General features: G+C 41.8%; 2 protein-coding genes across 6 annotated transcripts in view; both read right to left on the minus strand.

Moving 5' to 3' along the window:
* Positions 1-5,022, minus strand: part of UBA1 (ubiquitin like modifier activating enzyme 1) — a 52,703-nt gene extending 47,681 nt beyond the window's left edge. Inside the window, exon 1 of one of the 2 annotated variants that reach the window (XM_089483526.1) lies at positions 4,936-5,022. Coding sequence is in view for 1 of the 2 variants with exons in the window: in XM_089483507.1 (XP_089339633.1) it covers positions 1,398-1,430 (33 nt within the window). In the remaining variant the exon portion in view is untranslated. Of the gene's footprint in view, positions 1-1,397; positions 1,464-4,935 lie in introns of those variants that run through there. The other variant, XM_089483507.1, reaches the window with a different exon arrangement.
* A 4,382-nt stretch (positions 5,023-9,404) lies between these two features.
* LOC149322826 (caM kinase-like vesicle-associated protein) overlaps positions 9,405-22,266 on the minus strand; it is a 57,181-nt gene continuing 44,319 nt past the window's right edge. For all 4 annotated transcript variants that reach the window (XM_089483541.1, XM_089483558.1, XM_089483549.1 and 1 more), the window contains exons 5-11: positions 19,531-19,669; positions 19,213-19,333; positions 17,927-18,002; positions 16,397-16,533; positions 14,841-14,919; positions 13,701-13,788; positions 9,405-10,641 (exon numbers count right to left, since the gene is read on the minus strand). In XM_089483541.1, coding sequence (XP_089339667.1) covers positions 10,420-10,641; positions 13,701-13,788; positions 14,841-14,919; positions 16,397-16,533; positions 17,927-18,002; positions 19,213-19,333; positions 19,531-19,669 — 862 coding nt within the window. In that variant the 3' untranslated portion in view covers positions 9,405-10,419. The remainder of the gene's footprint in view (positions 10,642-13,700; positions 13,789-14,840; positions 14,920-16,396; positions 16,534-17,926; positions 18,003-19,212; positions 19,334-19,530; positions 19,670-22,266) is intronic.

The following is a 22,266-nucleotide window of genomic DNA, read 5'->3' on the forward strand; positions in this document are numbered from 1 at the left end:
ATCCCTGATGGCCATCCAGACTCTGATTAAAGACCTCCAAAGAAGGAGACTCCATCACAAGGAAATGTGTTCCACTGTCGAACAGCTCTTAGTGTCAGGACATTCTCTCTAATGTTGATGTGGAATCTCTTTTCCTGTAGTTTGCATTCATTGCTCTGGGTCCTATTCTCCAGAGTAGCAGAAAACAAGCTTGCTCCATCTTCAATAAGACACTGCGTCAAATATTTAAACAGGACTATCATATTACTTCTCTTCTCCAAGCTAAACATCCCCAGCTTCCTAAGTCTCTCCTCATACAGCATGCTTTCCAGACCCTTCACCATTTTAGTTGCCCTCCTTTGGACATGCTCCAGCTTGTCAACATCCTTTTTGAATTGTGCCCAGAACTGGACACAGTATTCCAAGTGAGGCCTGACCAAGGCAGAATAGACTGGCGCTATTCCTTCTCTTGATCTAGACACTATACTTCTATTGATGCAGCCTAGAATCACGTTGGGTTTTTTTAGCCACTACATCACACTGTTGACTTAAGTTCAACTTGTGATCTACTAGGACTCCTAGATCCCTTTCACATGTACTGTTGTTAAGCTAGGTATCCCCCATCCTATGCCTGTACATTTCATTTCCCCCCCTACCTAAATGCAGTACCTTACACTTCTCCATGATGAATTTCATTTTGTTAGCTTTGGCCCACCTTTCTAGTCTATTCAGGTCATTTTGAATTTTGATCCTGTCCTCTGAGGTATTAGATACTCCTCCTAATTTGGTGTTATCTGCAAATTTGATAAGTATGCCCCTAATTCTGTCATCCAAGTCATTGATAAAGATGTTGAATAGCACTGGGCCCAGGACAGAACTGTGTGGGACTTCACTGGTCACTTCTCTCCAGGATGAAAAGAAGCCACTGTTGAGCACTCTTTGGGTGTGGCTGGTCAACCAATTACAAATCTACCTTAAAGTTATAATGTCTAGCCCACATTTTATTAGCTTGTTTGCAAGAATATTGTGGGGGACCGTATTGAAGGCCTTATTAAAATCAAGACATGCTACATCCATATCATTCCCATCATCTACCCAGCTGGCAATTTTATATAAAAAAGAGAGGTAAGATTAGTCTGGCATGACTTATTTTTGAGAAACCCATGTTGACCTTTTGCAATTATGGCATTCCTTTGTAAACATTCACAGACTTTCTGTTTAATGAGCTTCTCTAGAATCTTTCCTGGTATTGATGTCAGGCTAACTGGGCAGCAATTGTTTTGGTCCTCTTTTTTTCTGCTTTTTGAATATGGGGACATTTGCCCTCCTCTAGTCTGTTGGGACTTCTCTTGTTCTCTAGAATTTTCAAAGATTATTGTCAGTGGCTCTGAGATTACATTTGCCAGTTCTTTTAATACCTTTAAATGTAGTTCATCTGGGCTTGGAGACATGAATTCACTTAGATTAACCAGGTATTCCTGTACTACCTCTTTACTTATTCTGTTCTGTATTTCCCTTACTGCACCATCTGTTCCATTTTCCTCAGGTTGAGCACCCTTTTTCTTTTGTGAGAAGGCCGAGGCAGTCTATGCAACTTATTCAGGGCTGCTGGAGAAAAAATGATATTTTTAAACAACAAATGCTCCCTCGTTTTCTAAATTAGAGTGTTGAAATTAAGGAAGCTGGGGGTTGGGAGACTAGTACTGGATTTTTGTATGAGTGGGCTGCAAGCTCAGTTCTGAATCAGAATTAACCTGTGTCAGTTTTCTTCAAAAGACCATCCCTGTAGTTGCTAAGAAAGGAGTTGCTACATATAGTGGAGGGAAGTAATGTTATTTCACTTCTTCCTGGTGCTGAAGAATGGTTGTTTTTGTGTGCCTCCCAGTCATTTTTAAAAAGCCTTATGGCGACCTAAGGCAAATCTATAAAGGGTTTTCTTAGTTGCCATTGCCATCCTCTGAGGCCAAGAAAGTGTGACTGCTACAGGGTCAGCCTGTGGGTTTTTATGCTTGAGCGGGAATCAAACTCTGATCTCCAGAATCGTAGTCCAACACTCAAACCACGATGCTAGGCTGGCTCTCTGCTGAAGAATACTGCAATTTAATTGTTTGCCTCTTTGCATACAAGAAAAAAGAACTAAATCCAAGTGAGAGTTATGTGGTTAAAGTTTACCAATGCCTAAAGGCAGTCTGAGCTTTAAGAGAAGTATTTTACAGACTAAAAAGGGAAGAGATGGAGGAAATCTGAAAATGATTGAGGATGCATGCTCAAGATCTCTTGACAGAAATTCAACTTTCCTCTTACCATTCTGTCAACGATTGATTAATTTTTTACTACAATATTTAATCGTTAGACTTTTTATCATTGTATTTACATACAAAGTAGTTATGGATCTTACAGAATATATGCTGACAGGTGAACTGATCTCTCAGAAGCATATTACAGATTGTGAATTTACACAGTTATACACCTTGTGGTTTCAACTCCTTGTTTAAATTTCTCCTTTAAATTTCTCTCCCAGTGTCAAAATTTAAATTTCCTCCAGGGATTTCATTAGAGACATAAGCCACAAATGTGGAAGGACAATTGTATTTCTACAATACAGATGCACCCTAACAGAACAGCTCACATCTTGTGTGCTTCAGTTTAGACCAGGGGTGGGCAACCTGCAGCCTGTGGGCCAGATGCGACCCGGCAAGGCCTTGGGACCGGGACCGGCCCCAGCCCAGTCCTGCCGCCGATTGCCGCCTGAGCCTTTGGCCTCTCGCGTGAGGGCATGGGGCCTTTGGCCTATCAGGAGGAGGCAGGCAAGGGGGGCAAGAGGCAGGCAAGGGGTGCAATTGTCTATAGAAGCCTCCAAAACATGCATTTATATTAACATTTTTTTAAAAATCAGCAATATTTTTTGCGTGTCCTCCACTTTTTAAAAAATGTGTCCTCCATTTGAAAATTTTGCCCTACATTTGTCCCGGTTTATTTATTTATTTATTTTTAAAAATTATTTAATTATTTATTTTTTGGCTTCGGCCTCCAGTTGTCTGAGGGACAGCAACCCAGCTCCCGGCCCAAAAACGTTGCCTACCCCTGGTTTAGACGATCTAGTATCGCTAATCCTACTTGTGATTCTTTGGCATTTAAAGTGGTGCCAAACTGCATTGTTTCTGCAGTGTAGATGCACCCTTAGACCTATTATATTACATTATATCTTTGTGCTTTACCTTAAGACTAACCAGAACCACTAATCACACTTAGAATTCTTTGGCAGTTAAACTGATGTCAAACTGCATTGTTTCTAGAGTGCAGACCTTAGACCTAATGTATTACATCTTTTGTGCTTCAGTTTAGAAGATACAGATCCTACAATCACACTTACAATTCTTTGGCAGTTAAAGTGGTACCAAACCGCATTATGTAGATTATATTACAATGAAGACACACCTGCAGACTTAATAGCCGATCCAGTGCAGTACCACTAATCACACTTAAAATTCTTTGGCATTTAAAGTGGTGTCAAACTGCATTGTTTCTACAGTGTAGATACCTCCTTAGACCTAATATATTGGATTGCATTTTCTAAACATGTTTAGAATTCTTTGGCGATTGAAGTGATGTCGAAGTGTGTTATTTATACAGTGTAGACACACCTTTAGATTTAACCAATCACGACTCACCCTTGCTAGATCCATTTAACAGCCACTCAGCACCAAACAATGCACATTATTGTCCTGTAACTGAGGATGGGTTGGGTTTGGGGAGAGGAGGCAGAGCTGCCCCTAGATCCAGGGCAGGTCCCTTTCTGCCTAGCAAATGGACCCTCGCATCAAACACCTTGCAACCCCAACTCACTCATCTTTGACTAGCTTGTTTTCACTGATGATTTTTCATGTTGGAATTTGTTTAATTGATGTTTTTGGTGGAGGGAGGGATTATGTGGGATTAGTGTTGCACACTGGGTGGCTTTTAAAAAAAATTGTAAGCCGCCTCGATCCTGAGGGCGAGGCGGGATAAAAATAAATTATTATATTATTGTATTTATAACGTTATGTATATTTATAATATTATTATAAATCAATATATTTATAATACTATGTATAATATATATTTATATTATTATGAAGTATTATTATTATATCTATAATACTATATATATTTATAATATTATGATAAATCAAGTATTATTATTATTAATATATTATGTATAATATATATTTATATTATAAAGTATTATTATTATATTTATAATACTATATAATATATATTTATAATATTATAAATCAAGTATTATTATATTTATAATATTAGTCTAATGTATATTTATAATTTTATTATAAAGTATTATTATATATATAATATTATGTATAATATACGTTTATAATATTATTATAAATTATTATTATTATTATTAATTTATTGTGTATAATATATTATATTATAAAGTATTACTATTATTATATTTATAATACTATGTATAATATATATTTTAATATTATTATAAATTAAGTATTATTATTATTATTATTATTATTTTAAAGAAACCACACAAATCCTAGAACTGGAAGAGACAATCCCAAGGGCCATCAGGAAGACATAATTATGATTATGATTATTAATATATCAAACCCATCATCCCCACTGCTTGAAGAGACAGAGAAATGTGGAGTTTTTATATATATATATATATGTATATATGTATATATATGTATATGCCCCTTCCTTCCTCAGAGACAAAATGTCCTTCCTTCCTTGCCCACCATTTCATGCCCAGCCGCCCTCCCCTCTGCCCCGTCCATCAATCATCCCCAGCCCCGCCCCCTTTTCCTCCTCAGCGCGGGCCAAAAGCGCTGCTCATTCTATATAAAGAGATATATAGGCGCGCGCCAACAGCCCCCTCCCTCCCCTCCCCTCCCCTCCCCCTGAGCGCGCGCGCGCTGCCCAACGGTCTCATCCGGGTCTCACCCCCCCTCTCTGAGCCGCCTGAGTTCCAACTCCGGGTCCTTCTCCCGCTGCCGCTGTTGCTGTCGCTGCTGCTTGCGGGCCTCAGCCGCCGCCGCCTGGTGTGGGAGAAAGTCGGGTTGAACCATTTTTACCCAGAGAGGGGAGTCCGATATATATATCCCTCCGAGTCCTGCTTTCCTCTCTTTAGGTAAATACTCCCCGTGCATTGCATTGCAGGGTCAATTAAAGACCTTATTTCCCCCCTGCAATTTGGGTCTTAAAGAGATTTCCAAGAAGGAGGAAGGGAAAGCTCAGAAACCAGCCACCCCGCTCTTTTTGTGTGAAGATGGTACGGCTCTTAGGCGCGGGGCTAGCTGGGAAATGTAGTCGGGAGTCGGCTGGACGGGGATGGGAGCACGTGGCTTCTGATGCCGCGTGCGGGGAGGGCGGGGCCACGGTTGAGAGAGAGTGGGGGGAGTTGGAAGAGTCCATGAGGATTTGAGGAGAGGGGGCTCCTTATGGTGGTAGTGGCGCCTCCTGCTGAGGGAGCTTTTGGTATCGCCCGCCCCCTTGGTCTCCTTTCATGCCTCACTATTGAGAAGCCTTAGGAGTGTGTTGGTTTTGCTCATATTACTAATATAAACTGAATTATATGAGTAATAGTTATAAATTACTAATAATTACTAAATTATAAAGCAATTATAAATTGTAATTCCGATATGTTAGGCACATTGAATCAATGGACTTTTTCACATGGGGAAAACTGGAAGGTTAAACTGGTCCCAACGCAGGGCCCCCCGGGGCATTAGGGGTGATTTAGCAATTGCTTTTCAGACAACGCTGTGCGCAAACCGCTCAGAACCCAGACAGAAAGTGAGGTGAATCAGGGAATAAGCATTTTCATTTCCAGCTCATCCATGAATTCACTTTCTTCATGTAACTGCAGCAGTGTGAAAACCATGTCCCTGATTCTCCCCGTTCCCAGATTTCCCAGGATTCCTTGCTGTGAAGAGGAGAGGGAGGCAGCCTTGTTCTTAAAGGAATATGCACACAACACACTGCTTGCACTGCTGCTCTCCTTCCTCCTGCAGCCTTGAAAGGGAGCACTGTTGGGAGAAGGCAGGGAGGGAGAGAGGATGTTTTGGCATTCCTCTTGGACAGGAGGGAGAAATGGAGGACATGTCCTGGAAAAGGAGGGCATCTGGGATGCTGAAACCAGGCAGGCATATGGACCAGCCACTTCCTCTTTTTCGCTAGTGTGTGTGGTTTTATAGGAGTTTGCAAAGGGAACCCTTAGCCTTCCTTCCTCTGAAACAGCTTCTGGGGCAAAGAGGATTTTCCTCTCCGTTTCCCTTCCCTCTCTGGAGCATGTCTGTGTATGCGCTTGTGGAAATGACAGTTTGGAGCATGCGCTGAAAAGTTATTTCCAAGCTAGCAACAGGATTTGTCCTCCTCCGTCTGAAACCCAAATTCACTTTCGACCCACTTTCTTGTTTTAGTAATGTGCTTTTAACCCCTTGTTATGCTCTGTGTGTGATAATCTTTAGCAAATTTGCTAGCTTTTCCAGGATGCCAACACTTTAACCATTTTCGGGATGGAAGCACATAGGTCCCTGTGTGAAAAAGTCCAACGTGAATTTAGTAAATCAACTAAGTAAACTCAGTTAATTGAGCGAGTCTAGTTTGAGTGTTGGACTAGGACTCCAGCTGGGGTTCAAATCTTTTCTTGGACATGGAAACCTGCTGGGTGGACATGGGCAATTCCTTCTCTCCCAGAGGAATGTAATCTTCAACCCTCTATGAACAAATCTTGCCAACAAAACCTCATTATATACCTCACCATAAATTGGAAACACCTTGAAGGCACACAATAAAAGTCTACTTGGGATTAACAATTGGATTTAAAACACTGTGTCCTGGAAGCCTTCTCTTCTGGTTTTAATCAATCCAGGCATAACACTCTGTGTGTACTCATTTATATTGTCCTACAGAATTCATCTATGTTATGGGCAGGATGCCATCACTGAAAATACATCACTAGTGATTTTTTTTTTGGTTCAAATTAATTCTTGCCTATTCCCTTCCCACCTGGCTTCTCTGTCTGAAACCTGAATTTGTCTGAAGAAAACTAAGGTTCAAGTGAATTTGGTCCTTCTACTGCACAGGGCTCTTTCCCAAACCCCGAATTCATGTGGAGTTGCTGTGGTAGCTGGCAGGCTTCTGTTAGCCAAAGTGCATTTTTCTGAATTTTGGTGTGTGTGTGGTATTCCACATGACCCCAGATGGACCCTGCCATGCAGTCCACCATAATCCCCAAAGCGATGGGACATGTACACACTACACCCATCAGAGGTCAGCCTAATGGGACCTTTTGGGAACAATACCCCTAGGACTAGCCCCACAGGTAGTTTGGGAGTTACAAATGGGATCATCATCACCTCCATAATCAGAAGAATGGGTGATGATTGCCTAGACATCTCACCTGATGGGCCGGCTAACAACTTAACTCCCTTCCTATTTCCCTTGAATATATTGCCAGACCAGATTACCTCACCCCATACAGTCTTTGCCCCACGGCTAGTTTTAGCCCTTAAAACCCCCTGGAAATCTCCCTTCAATGTGCTAGTTTGGAGTTCATGGGGACATTACATCACTGTGATCTCTAGCCTAGCTCCAGCACTTCCATTCAACCAACGCTCTCGGAATGGCTGTGTCCCACCCTACTTCAGAAGCAAGCCCCATCTGTAATAAGTATCGCCCGTAGTTCTGCCTCAAACCTATTCCAAACTAACCCCTGATTTCCTGAGCCTTGAATGAATGAGTGTGTGATAGTGAATTGCTGTGTGATTTTCTCTTTTAAATAAAAATATATTTAATTAGAAACTTCTGCCTCTGCATCATTTCTTGGATCCTTAGAACTGGCGCATGGCTTTGGTGCGGCTTTTGGCCTCTTAGGATGCATGCATAATTGAAATACCATACCTCCAAAGTGACTCGAAGCAGCTTTATTTTGGCCTGTCTGTAACAGGCCATTAGTGCATTTAGTTGTGAAAATGTGCACTTTGCCCAATAACTGAAAATCTTGGGACACAGAACAATTAACAAATGGAAGCCACAAGCTCCAGTAGGCCAGAATTTAAACCATGTTCATTGAGCCATTAAGGCTTGAATATCGAAGTCTTACCATGATGCCAAAATGAGATCAATGTTGGTGCCAATCGGGCCTCCAAGGGGAGTGAAGCACAACTGTGAAGAAGGTCCTCTCTCATATTTCCACGTTTTAAATTGCAGGACACAGAAAAACCCCACAGCCAGCAAATCAAATCTTAATCAAGTACCAAGTTGTTTAACCTCTTCAGGCTTTCAAGAGTATCACTATTTTGATTTTGGAGCTTAGTTGTAGTATAAATTGATGAATAGCATTCTGCATATGTTCAGAGGAAATTCCAGTTTTAAAAGCTCAGCTTTGGCAATAATCAAAATGATACCTTCATGTCCCACCTGACTCAGTTTATACACTGGTCTCTACAATTTCTTGCCACCTCTTCATTTCCCCATTTTTCAATGTTTTGCCTGGCTTGAGTGCAGGGACTCTAGGATCGTTTTTAAGAGGAAGAAGGCTCAGCATTGGCACACAGGTTGGTATTAACTTTGCCTTCTTGCATGGGGAGGGCAAATGACTCTTCCCACCCATTACCATTCAAGCATCCTTAAATAAGACTCTTACAAGCAAAGTAAGCATGTAGAAGTACCCTTCATATCTTCAGTGGAACTTATACTGTACTCAAATAAGTGTGCAAATACAGTACCAGGTGCTGCAAATTATATTTTAGAGACAGGAGCTAGCAAAACCACCTGTGAATATTCCTTGCCTAAGAAAACCCTATGAAATTCTATACATACACACATGTGCCTTCAAGTCACCTGTTGACTTATGGTGACCCCATTAATTTCTTAGGCAAGGAAATTAAGCTGGCTTTGCCAGTTCCTTCCACTGAAATACAGCCTACAACACCTGGTATTAATTGGCGGTCTCCCATCCAAGTATTAACCAGGGCTGACACTGCTTACATTCCAAGATCAGGTGAGGATCTGGTGTCTTTAGGTTATTTAGGTCCTCAAAGGCACAAATACCTACAAAAGTGTGCCAAGGGGGGATTGCAAACAGCCTTTGTTATGCCTGGCAAGATTCAACTACAATATTATAATATTGCGTCTTAATATTTATTAGTATTTGATTATCTTGTACGTTTCTAACTGATAACTTCTGAGAAGTCTGAACTACATAGGAGTCTTTAGTGACCCAATTTTACCAGATCACTTTGGCAGAAGTGATAACCACTTAGGAGGCTGAGAACTAGAGCATCAAATGTAGGTGTGGAGATACTGAAGTAGCTCCTTGTTTTAAGGACAGCTCAACCTAAATGGCAATACTGTCAGTGCCACAGACATACAAAAGTAATAGACAGTAACCAGAGAAAGACCCTGTTTATTTTATTTCCCAGAGCTGCCCCGGGAGAGGGAAAGACAGCACCAGGGGAGGGGCAGCTGGGTAGTTTCTGTATTAAAATAGCATCTTCATAAAACATGCAGCTGGCCTGGGCATGCATCCCTCTGACCCCATCCCTCCCTCCACAGTCCAGCAGCTGAAGTTGGGATCCAAACCAGCAGGGCAGCAATCACCAGCAGGACACACTTTCCAAACTGCCCCGTCATTACAGAAAGTGAAATATGGAGCTGAGCAGAGTGGAGCAGGGCAAGGCTACAAAATGGATCCCCGACCCCTGCAATGGACTTTCCTGGGACTCATGCTTTGACCGTTCGGAACAGCTATCCATTCCTTTGATCTTGTAGTAATGGCTCCAGTGATGGAATTCTGGGTGCCTAAGGGCACCCAGAGGTAGTAGAGAAAGTTTTCCCCTCTGTGGCTCAACCTTGCCTTTGTTTAGTGAGGGAAGGGAGAAGTGGACCAAAATCTCCTATGCTCTTAAGCCTCTGTAAAGTCACAGAGACGGAGGCGGTGTATAATGTTGGTCAGTGGCCTTGTGAAACACTTACTGAGCAAAGGGAGTTTGTCTGAATGGGGTGGGGAATCTTATGTAGCAAGGGACATAGCTTGTGCTGGCTACCGGGAAAGGCCTAAAAAGGACTCCCACACGCCTCCTAAAGAGTTAGGTGCATTCTCGATTGGGGAAGGGACTGTAAAGCTGACAAGTACCTCTCCTATCCTGCTTATAATCCTCCGACCTTCCTTCCTGGATAGAATATCTCTCTCCATGTGGTTGATCGGTCCTTCTTTTCTACTTGCCTCTCCATCCAAACCAAGCAGCTCCTGCTCCTGACCCATGGCAAGGATTGGGGAATGGGGTCAACACTGCTATGGTTCTCCCACGTTCCTTGCCTGGACTGCTGCCCCACAGACCTCTCCCCTTCCAAAGACAGGGTATGTGGATTCAGCAGAGAAGGCTTCAAAATATAGGGTTGGGCAGGGGAAAGCAGGAGCCATTATTCGGTTTTCTCAGCAGCTCCTTCTGTCTTGCTCTTCGGTTGTTGCTCCTGCACCTCTTCCTCCAGTGGGCATGGTGACTCCAAACATTCGGCCGGCCTTGGCGCCTCAATGGTGACCTCATGAGCGACGCTCATGGAGGAACGGGGGGTGACAGGGAGGCGGCCACTGACATCCGAAGCCCGGAGACGTTGCATGAATGTAGTGACCCGAATGGCTTTCTGGAAGAAGAAAGGCAATGTCAAGAGCTGTCACAGACCATGCCACCTAATGGTGATTCTGAAAAGCAAGACAGACTGCTCCCTCTCTGGAAAAAAAACTATCTCATCAGCTGCTCTGAAGATTGGACTTGGGAAGGGCAGCTATGAAGGAACTAAACAAGTCTCTAAGGTGCAAAGGCATAAAACTGAATACTAAAATCAGGATACCATTGTATTCCCCATCACCATGTACGGATGTGAGAGCTGGACAGTGAATAAAGCTGACAGAAGAAGAGTCACCTCTTTTGAGAGGGAGTGCAGGAGAAGAGTGCTGAGGGTAATGTAGACGGCCGAAAAGACTAACAAGTGGGTCCTAGAACAGATCAAGCCTGAACTCTTCCTAGAATCCAAGATGACCAAATTGACACTGTCATACTTCAAACACATAATGAGAAGGAATGTTTCATTAGAAAAATCAATAATGCTAGGAAAGATGGAGGGTGGTAGAAAGAGAGCAAGGCTACACACTAAATGGATAGAGTCAATCAAAGAAGTCACAGTCCTGGGCCTGCAGGACTTGAGCAGAGAGGCGGAGGACAGGGAGTCTTGGTGGTGTCTCAACTCATGGGGCCACTATGAGTCAGTCAGCTCAAGAGCAGTTAACAACAAGAACAATAAGTTAAATAAATAGCTTTATCAAAAGTATAAAAGTTCTACCGTGTGTAATCTCATTCCTTTCCCCTCTGGGATTTTTTTTTACAGGGCAGAAATGTTCTGTTATTTGTGAAGCATTTTTCTTGGTCACATGTTCTTTCAAGTGGACTGCATTCCCAATAAAAGGTTGATCATTTTGAAGTGGTATGAGCTTTTATTAACTTTTCAAAAGAGCCACAGATGGTAAATGCTTTTATTTAGGGCTAATCAAAATGGCACAACTGTGCATAAGCTTTCAGTTTTTCAGAGCTCTTCATCAGGTTATGTGCCACAAACAGCTGGAGGTGAGGGAAGGAACAGAGGAGTCTAAACATTTGGACAGGAGATTTGGCCAGCACTCAATGTTAAATGTCTGTGCACTGGAGAATTATGCTACTCCAAGTGGTAGTCTGTGGACCAGTGCCAATCTTCAAATCATCTACTGACAACCCCTGAAGAACATCCAGGAAAGAATGAAAGAGTTTTGGCCAACAGACACAAATATGACACTGGTCCCTGTCAATATTATTTGAAGGTCAAACTGAAATTGCTACCTTTTCTAGACATTTAGTGATAATCAATTGCTGATATCATCTCCAGCGCCTGGAGCTCTATCATTAGCTCAGTTTAATGCTCTCCCAACTGCAGTATTAGATGGGAGATACAGGAAAATACCCTATGATTCACGGCTCTGTTCTTGTGACAATGGTGCTATAGAAACTACAGCCCATGTTCTCTTGTATTCTCAATTCTATGAGGACATTCACCATCAGATGATTACTCCTCTATTAATTAAATACCCTGGACACTCTGATACCTTTTATTTATGTTATTTGCTAGATAATCAGAATCCAGATGATGTAATTAAGGTAGCTAAATTTTGTTATATAAGATACGTTCGCAATTGGTCGACGATAATAGTTTGACTCTGCTGTATGCTCCACGAATTGAATTTTAATAATAGTTTAATAATTGTGCTGTACAATTATTATTTTATTGGTTTTTATTATTTTATATTGGTTAATGACAAAATAAACAGATTGACTGATTATTTGTGTGTTTGTTGGGGGGGGACTTTTCAGAACAGAAACAGAGAGAGTTATTTACAGAAATTTCTTGTGAAGGATTCCCTCAACAGGGACGTAGCCAGGATTTTAGGAAGGGGGGGGGGGTCCAGACTAAGTGCCACCATTATAATGGGGCTTGGGTGCAGTGGCACAGCAGCACACACCATTCATTTTTCTAATGGAAGGGGGGGGTCCGGACCCCAAGATCCCCCCCCTTGGCTACGTCCCTGCCCTCAAAGATGTAGAGTTTGGAACCATCTCTGTTTCCACTAGGAATGTAGGGTCTTCTCCCTGCTTCTTTTATCATTGTATGTGGTGTAGTGGTTTGAATGCTGGACTACAACTCTGGAGACAAGGGTTTGATTCCTAGCTTGGCCATGAAACCCAGTGGGTGGCCTTAGGCAAGCCACATCTCAGGCAATGGGAAGGTTCTGAACAAATGTTGCTAAGGATAGGTTTGACTTAGGGTCGCCACAAGTCAGAAATGAGTTGAAGGCACACAACAGCAACAAATGTTATTGCTGTCAAGTCAGCATTGACTTATGACAAGCCTGTGTATGAGAGACTGCTAAGAAAACCTGTTTACATATTGCAAACTCAGGGCTGTGGCTTCCTTGACTTGTTATATCTTCCTCTTTTCCTACTGCCTTCTACTTTACCAAACATTATCATCTTTTCTAATGAGGTGTGGCATCCCATGTCATACAAACTATGACAGTGTTAGTTTAGTTATCTTCTAGGGAGATTTTAGGCTTGATTTGCTCCAGAACCCATTTATCTCTCTCTTTTGGCAGTCTGTGGTATTTCATAAAACTTTCCTCCAGCACCACATGTCAGATGTGTTTATTCTCTTCCTGGCAGCTTTTTTCATCATCCAGCCTTCACAACCATCCATAGAAACTGGAAATAATATAGCATGGATGATCAATGGTATGCTATTATACATCTTTACACTTTAGTATCTCATTTAATTCCTTCATAGCTGCCCATCCCATTCCCAGTCCTAGTTGTCTTCAGATTTCTTGACTGCAGTCTCAATTTTGATTTATGACCGAGGAGAGGTATAGAAAATCTTTAATTATTTTGATGCCTTCATCATCCACTTCAAAGTTATCTAAATAATCTGTGATAATTGTTTGTCAATGTTCAACTGTAACACTGCCTTTTCACTTTCTTCCTTAACTTTCTTCAATGGTTGGTCCACATCTCTGCTGTTTTCTGCTTATAGTATGGTATCATCTGCTAAGGTATCGCAATTCCGCATCACTGTCTGTCTTCCCCTCCCTTCACCACAGTGTCAGTTAATGGCACAGCACTCACCCTCCACTTGGCCTTGGCAAAATTCTTTTCAATCTGGGCACAGACCCCTTCCTTGAGATTCTTTTCAGAAGCAATGTTTCCAGATATCCTGAGCGGAGAGAAAGTGTAGAATTAAGGGTGAGAGTGCAGGAGGTGGGGTGAAGGTAGGGAATAACATAAATCAAGTGGGAGTAATAGCAATCATTTTTCAATAATCAAGGGACAATTCAGTGTTCCTGCTACTTTATTTTGTTAATAGGTGAAAATGGCAGGATGATGCTCCAAAGGGCAAGGACACTGAGAAAAGAGAATGGATGCAGGATAAAGGAGCTCCGAAAGATGGGAAACCAGGCTAACAGAGGTCTAATCTGCACTGCAGAATTAATGCAGTTTGACACCGCTTTAACTACCAAGGCTCAATGCTATGGAATCTTGGGATCTGTAGTTTGTTGTAGCACCAGAGTTTTCTGACAAAGTCTAAATATCACACAAAACTACAGCTTCCAGAATCCCATAGCAATGAGCCATGGCAGTTAAAGCTGTATCAATCTGCACTATTGCTGTAATTCAGATTAGAGTAATGGGTGCATCTACTATGTATAAATAATGCAGTTTGTCACCACTTTTATGTGCTGTATGGAATCCTGGGATTTGTAGTTTTACAAGGTCTTTAGCCTTCCCTGTCAAAGAGTGCTGGTGCTTCGCAGAAGCACAAATCCCACGATACTTTTTGTAGGATGCAGCCATGGCAGTTGAAATGGGGTCAAACTGCATTATTTCTACATTGTAGAATGCACGCTATAATAGTTTGAACATATCTAGACAAGAAGCTAGGCTTTTGCCAGCAGACAAAAGCTTTTCTTTTCAAGCAGGCTTTTAACACGTATTTGCACCCAGGGAGGCTTCTTACTGGAGTGTTTGCTTTTGTATGTTTTTAGTGGTTTTTTATTTTTAAATTTTTTTAAAATTGATTATATTAATATGATGTTTTTAAATTCTGTTTCAGAACTGTACTGTTTTGTAAAGTATCTTTTGTGATCTGCTTTCGGTCCAATTCAGGAGAAAGATGACATATAAATAAAATAAATAATAAATCAATCGCCAAGGGAGGGCTCACAAATTGCTCATCATTCCCTCCTGTCCAGGAGAAATCCCTCTTACCAGATGTGTCCCAGTGCTTCCTGAGCTGTGATTCGTTGGTCCTGGTCAACTTCCATAAGCCGTGACACCAGCTTTTTGGCTGGAAGGAAAAAAGATTTGCTTTTAGAAAACATGATTAGTTCTTTAGTAGCCACCTTTCCTTATTTATTTACTTACTTACTATCCCTATATGGGACAGAAGGGTTTTACAGTTAGATTCCATCATTCTTCCAATGGGCTCAATGTGGAACACGTGGTTCTTTTCATCACCACTGTGTCCACACAACAACCCTGTGAGGTTGGTCAGGATGGGGAAAAAAAACCCAATTGGTCCAAGATCACCCAATGGGTTGCTTGGCTTAGTGGGGACTTGTACCTAGATATTCCAAGTCCCAACTCACCATTATCTGTCTGTTTCAATGAACTGCCCTGAGACCTAGGATGCATCAGCTCTGTAGAAATAATGCAGTTTGACACCACTTTAAGCGATGTAGCTCCATCCTATGGAAATCCTGGGATTTGTAGTTTTACAAGGTCTTCTCCGTCAAAGTGTGCTGGTGGCTCTTAAAACTACAAATTCCAAGATTCTATAAGATGGAGCTATGGCAGTCAAAGTGGTATCACTGTTATTGTTGGGTGCCTTCAAGTCATTTCTGACTTATGGCGACCCTAAAACGATCTTATCACGGGGTTTTGCCATTGCTGTCCTCTGAGGCAGAGAGAGTGTGACTTGCCCAAAGTCACCCAGTAGGCTTCCATGGCTTGAGCCAGGATTTAAACCCTGGTCTCCAGAGTCATAGTTCAATGCTCAAACCACTACACCGCACTGACTCACAAAGTGGTGTCAAACTGCATTATTTCTACAGTGTATAGATGCACCTCTAGGCCTGGCCGTAAGTTACACAGGCAATGGAATTAAGTGGTAGAGTCGGGAGATGATAGAATGCATGAAATCCACACATTATCATCTCAAGGATCTATGTAATTCTCCTGCCTCCAAAGACCCAGTCTAGTGCAGAAGGACTTGGAGAAGATGAGTCAGTTTCTGATGGGCCCTTGGCATCTGCTGGGGTTTGGTTCTGTGGATGCCAAGTCCCAGTAAATACAGTGGCATAGTAAAATTGTGACCCTTATATAAAGTGGCAAAATCAAGGTTTGCTTTTTGTTTATTTTTTAAATATTTTTAAGCCATGGTTGGTTGAATCCGTGGATGCATAATTCATAAATATGGATGGCTGACTATATATAGGAGATGCAGATCTTGGAAAAATTAGCTTTAGCACCAATGTACTGATAATCAAAGAAGGAAATTAATTTCTTGACAGTAAAACCGTTATGATTTTTTTAAAAAACACAATGATTTGTTAAAATTTGTTAAACTGTCAAATGAAAAAAATCAAAAATTAAAGTAGCAGGAGATAGCTCCTCAAAAATACCCTTGTAGAACTTTAATGATTAAAATAACTAATTTTAAAACCATTGTTTGAACAAATTGGGAGTAATTTTTAATGGATTATTTCTTGCCCCTAAGAGGAAAGGCTAAAGGGTTAATGGGGTTGGTGCTCTTTCTTTCTTACCCGCAGGGGAGATTTCATCCCAGTAGGGGGAGTCAAAGTCATACTCCCCAGCCAGGATTTTACGGAAGATGCGGCGGTTGTGACTGTCACTGTTCTCATCGTCTGTGTCATCATAGAACGGTGGATTCCCAGACAGACTGTTTGGGTGTTAGAAGGAAAACAAGTCAGCAGCAGAAAGCATTGGCCCAAGCCACTCTGACCCAAACTTATTCTCCAAAATGCATGCCTTTGACTAACTATAACTCCTACATCTCTCTTTATCTCCACAGTTGAATTTCAATGTTCTCCCACTGTCCGATAGCTGCCGATCCCCTGGAGTGACCCCAGCTGCTGTGGGTGGACATGGAAGTGATTCCATAGCCTCCAACATTTGACAGATGAAAACTGGGCAACAGCAGAGTGTGGTCAAGATGGTAAAAGTTAATAATGAAGAAGAACACACAAACTATGAGAGATGGTACCAGTTTGCTTCTGCCTGATCATAGAGGAAAGCAAGGATCTGGCCCCTTTCCTCCTTTCCTCACAGCTGATATGTTGCTGTTGCATGCCTTCGAGCCATTTCCAACTTATGACAACCCTATGTCAGACTGTCCTCTATCATGAGGTTTTCTCGGCAAGATTGGTTCAGAGGAGGTTTGCCATGGCCATCCTCTGAGGCTGAGAGAGTGTGACTTGCCCAAGGTCACCCAGTGGGTTTCATGGCTGAGCAGGGAATTGAACCCTGGTTTCCAGAGTCATAATCCAGCACTCCAACCACTTCACAACATTGGCTCTCACTGCTAATATAGCTGAGTGCAAACTATTTTTACACTTCTGCAAGAGGAAACTGGGAGAAGGAAAGCAGCTGGAAACGTGGGATGACAGAAGATTAACCACACATTGGGACAAGAGGAAGGTTTGTGATTCTGACCAAAAAGAAGCCACTGGTTTCAGCTTGGCTAAAATGGGGAAGAAATGAGGGTGTGTTCTCAAATGGGGTACACCCACCATTTCCTTCCCCTGGGATCCCAGAGCACCTGGATCATTCATGGTGTTTATCACCTCCCTCTGATAAGAAGCAGCAGCAGTAGCCCCTGCCAGGACCCAAATGCTGCTGTGGGTGAGAGATTTCTGGGCAGATTTAAAGGGCAAGAGAATAGCCCTCTGTGCCCAATCTGAAATAGGATATTCAACTCTTCCACACAAAACAGTTTGACAGCACTTTAACTGTCATGGCTCCATCCTGTGGAATCCTGGGATTTATAATTTGGTGAGGTATCCATCTTTCAGCAGTCTGATGCATCACCAAACTACATATCCCTGGATTTTGGTGGATAGCGTCATGGCAGTTAAATAGTGGTGTCAAACTGCTTTATATCTGCCATGTGTATACAACCTTACATACGTGTAAGCTGCACTAACAGAATGCCGCTCCATGTCTGGCAATTTTTTCTCCTTCAGTACTGGCTTTGCCAAATTTATTTTATTATTCTCCCCTTTGTATTTGGATGCTCTTCTTCCCCCCAGTACACATACACACAAGAAACTTACAGAATAAACATGATAACCCCAACAGCCCAGCAATCTACAGGGCGTCCGTAGCGCTGCCGTGCAACCACCTCAGGAGCTATTTGGGGAGAGATGAAGAGGTCAGAGCATGTTATAGAATATTTGTCATCAGGAGGCAGGCTGCCATTTTTCAAATTGCTTTCTGACAGAGATCCTGGCTGAGAGGCAGAAATTCAACTGGTGAAGCTTCCTTTGCCACTCTTCTCTATGCTAGGAGAAAAACTGTTTCTCTTTGACCTTAGCCTTTTGTGCAACTCTTTAAAAATAATTAAAAATATATTTATTCAATTAAAAAAAAAGAAACAATGACAAACAAAACAGACAGAGCAAAACAGAAGCAAACCACTCACATTGAAGCCTATGTTAAACAAAGAAAACATTAAACACATTTTAAAAAACACTACCAACTTATACCTACTAAAAGCTAGATAGATATATAGTTCTCTATATAATTATTGCTCCAATTAATTTAAACATATTATTTTCACCAAATTTTCCAAACTGTAAAATCACTGTAAATACCATTGAAATATCAGTCAAATTACACTTATATTCATTTACAAGCAAACTATAGTACAGTTGGCCCTTCTTATACATGTTTTTTTTTATACACGGATTCAAACATCCACGGTTTGAAAAGGTTCCAAAAAAGTATAAATTTCAAATATCAAACCTTGATTTGCCATTTTTTATAAGGGACACCATTTTGCTATGTCATTATATTTACTTGAGCATCCACAGATTTTGTTACACACGGGGGATCTTGGAACTAAACCCCAGCATATAACAAGGGTCCACTGTAACTATATGTCTACTCAGTCCTTGTAATCAACTATCTTAATCCTCAGTTCTCAAAACCCATGCACATTAAATCCCATTTTGTCCTTTTCAAGTATTGCTCATATGAATTCTAATCTCAAAACTATTTCTCTGCCCTATCTGTATAATAAATATGTTCATTTCTCTGCTTCCACTACTTCCAAAACTTTTTAAAACCAATCTGCTGCTGTCACCATATGCCACATTAACCTTCCCTGCTCTTTTTCTAATGTAGAACCTTCCTCAAAACCTTCCTTACATTTGTGCAACCTTCCTTTTGTGCAACTCTTAAAAGGGTGTCAAATCCTTGCCAGGATAAAACGCTTGCAAACCTACAAAGCTCCTAGTTTCTATGGTGGGGTTATGACATCCACTCAGAGCAGTGCAAGTGGAAGAAACTATAACTATTGGGTTTCACTACAGCTCTGGGAATAAAGGTAGATACATACCCAAATATTCAGGGGTCCCACAGGGTTCAGTAATGGCACCGTTCTCAAAACGTGAAAGATAAAAATCCCGCAGCACCACTTTGGAGCGGTTGTTCTGGTTGTAGTACATGAGATTTTCCAGCTGGAGGAAGCAGCAGCATGAAGAAAAAGAAGAAAACACAAGATTAACCACTATTCTACCCTAAACAACAGTAGGATGCTCTTGGGTTCTGTTCTACCATAACTAAAAGAGGCCTGACCCACACATTACCACTAGAGGGAGGGGTTGCCCTGAAAATTTTGCACCTGGGATCCAGGAATCCAGGATGCCTTTCTTACCTTGAGGTTGCGGTGAACAATGTGCAGGTTGTGCAGATAAGCTAATGCCTCCAGCACCTGCCGGATGACATTGCTGGCATCCTTTTCTGTGTAGTAGCCCTGGTCCAGGATCCAGTCAAAAACATCCCCACCAGTGGCCCTGCAGGGGACACACAGTCAGCTTTAGATGTGGAACTAACTGGGAAATAAGGGTGGTACACTGCCATATCCCCATAGCCATTGCTATAATTGAAGTGTCTGCTAAATGGAACAAAGTCTTGCTCTGAGTAACATCCAATAGGCCTCAGAAACCCAAGTATAGGTTGAGTGCCCCTTATCTGAAATTCCTGGAAGCCAGAAGTGTTCTGTATTTCAGATTTTTTAAAAGGATTTTGGAATACCTGTATTTGCATACCTTACGCTGGAGACAAACTGAGGATCTGTGAAGTGGCAGGAATCCAAATTTAGTGCTTGGTGTGAATCCACACCTTCCTCCCTTTCACAAATCCTTGCATCTCTCTCCAGCCTTGCAAATATAGTACAGGTATTGTAGCTCATGTTGGAGTATTTTGGATTTTGGAATTCTGGATAAGGGATGCTCAAAGGGGCCCATGGCCTCACAAAGGATAGAAACTTACTGGATTGCAAATGAAATATCTTTTTGTGTTGCAAATGGATGTTAAATCTCCTGGACTCTCCATACCACCCCTTCCATACCATCTGGACTAAGAACAAAACAGCAAAATGCAGGCCTACAACTTACATCTTCAGTTTTTTCTCCTGATGGTTTTTAACACCATTTCTGATGAAGAAGCCAGTGGCACTTCGAAACCTTGCCAAATGTATATTGTGTATTTTGGTGGGTCCAATAAGTGTATCACTGTTTGGTGGATTTTTGATGTTATTGAATTTAATATTTGGCCAATATGGCTACCCCTGGATGTTTTCTGTATTGCTTTAAGTAAGGGATATTAAAATCGAAGATATGTGCAAATATGATTATGGCACCAATTGTGCAAATCTGATGTGACATCAGTTATGGGCAAGGGGCATATTCTATTCTGAACCAGATATCTGATCTTTGGCAAATTTGTTTGATTATTTTAGCTCTGGCAGGAAACAGTTAAGTGGCAGAAGAGGGGTGTTTGTACATTGATATGGTAGAGTAGAGAAGGAGTACAGAATTCTTAGTCCTCCTGAAGTTGTTGGACTGTAATTCCCATAATCTCATACTTCTAGTTGTGTTGGCTGAGGATTCTAGGAGCTTAAGTCCAAAACACTTGGCTGGCCAAAGGTTCAACATTCCATATTAACATGCTACATAAATAAGAGTGTGTGTCATCAGTTGTGTCACTAGGGTTGGTGTCACCCAGTGCAGTAAATCATGGGAGATTACCGCACTAGGGTAAAAGTGTTCCCCAATGTGTTCTCACGGGCGTGAGCCTGGAACGTGATGAGGGCCAGAAATGGCCTCCCTGGAACACATTGGGAACACATTTGGAACACATTTGGAACGCCCGGCGGCGACGGCGGCGTTCCGCTGTGCGGTAAACTAGCGTTCTGGCCCTCATCACGTTCCAGGCTCGCGCCCGTGAGAACGCATTGGGGAACGCTTTTACCCTAGTGCGGTAATCTCCCAAGTGTCACTGCCCCATTGACCCCCCCATTTCACATAATACATAATCCTTAGTAATGCTTTTTTGAACTAATATTACTCGCAAATCGTAATTCCCATATACCACTGAATGTAATGCTAATAGTTGTGACATAAACAACTAGCAAAATTAAAATTATACCTTCAAATTCAAATATCATACGCACAATCTAAATGTATTTACATATACATAGTGAAGATTTGGTTGATGTGAAGTTTTTAAAGAAAATTTTAAAAGAATAATTTTTTAAAAAATCAAAAATTTAAAATAAATTCTGGGGTCTCTCCTTTCTCCCCACTCCCACCATCTCTTAAAGCATTTAAAGAGAAGCAGATGAATGCCACAGCCTGTTTCAGCCAAAAGGTAGGTGTTTGTGGTGCAGTGGTGTCACACACACACACACACACACACACACACACACACACACCCTTTGGGTGTCATCTGGTGTGGTCCACAACCCCACACCCTCCTACTGCTGCCACTGTGTCATGGAGGAAAGAGAAATAAACATTGTGTGGCATAAACATAACATCCTTGAACTGTCACCCTCAATTCTTTTCAGAATATACTGCTTTGTGTTTCACATGCAATTGTTGCAAGTGTGAGATTCAGAAGCTTAACCGGAAGAATAATGTCTGATTTGAGAAGCCAAGAACACAAATTCCAAAGTGTTAACCACATTCCACACAGAATCCGATACCAGTCAGGTACCCAAAAGCAGAGCTTGGAGACATTACTTTTTTGAAACTTCAACTCACACTTTGCTGGAGCAAAGCTGGGGATTCTTGGAACTACAATTCAAAAAAGTCACTTTCCCCAGCTCTATCAAATGAGCAGCCCAGTTACTGATGCCGCTGAACCTTGGCACAGGGAGAATGATCATTTGTTGAGACTGCCTTGCAGATTTGAGGTGGCCAGATGGAACAAGGGACAGAACCCCTGCAGCTGTAACAGCTGTACAGAAGAATGAATTTCAGCAGTTATACTGTGCATGACAACTTCCACCTGCTGAAATTCCCCTTTCCATACAGCCACTAAGACACGGGGGTCCTATCCTAGCTGAGACGGTGTGGGTTTTGGAAGGCGCACTGTTTCCTTGCCA

This window comes from Sceloporus occidentalis, unplaced genomic scaffold (genome assembly GCF_023333645.1).
Source record: "Sceloporus occidentalis isolate IW3139 unplaced genomic scaffold, rSceOcc1.0.p SCAF_1, whole genome shotgun sequence".
Classification (NCBI taxonomy): Eukaryota; Metazoa; Chordata; class Lepidosauria; order Squamata; family Phrynosomatidae; genus Sceloporus; species Sceloporus occidentalis.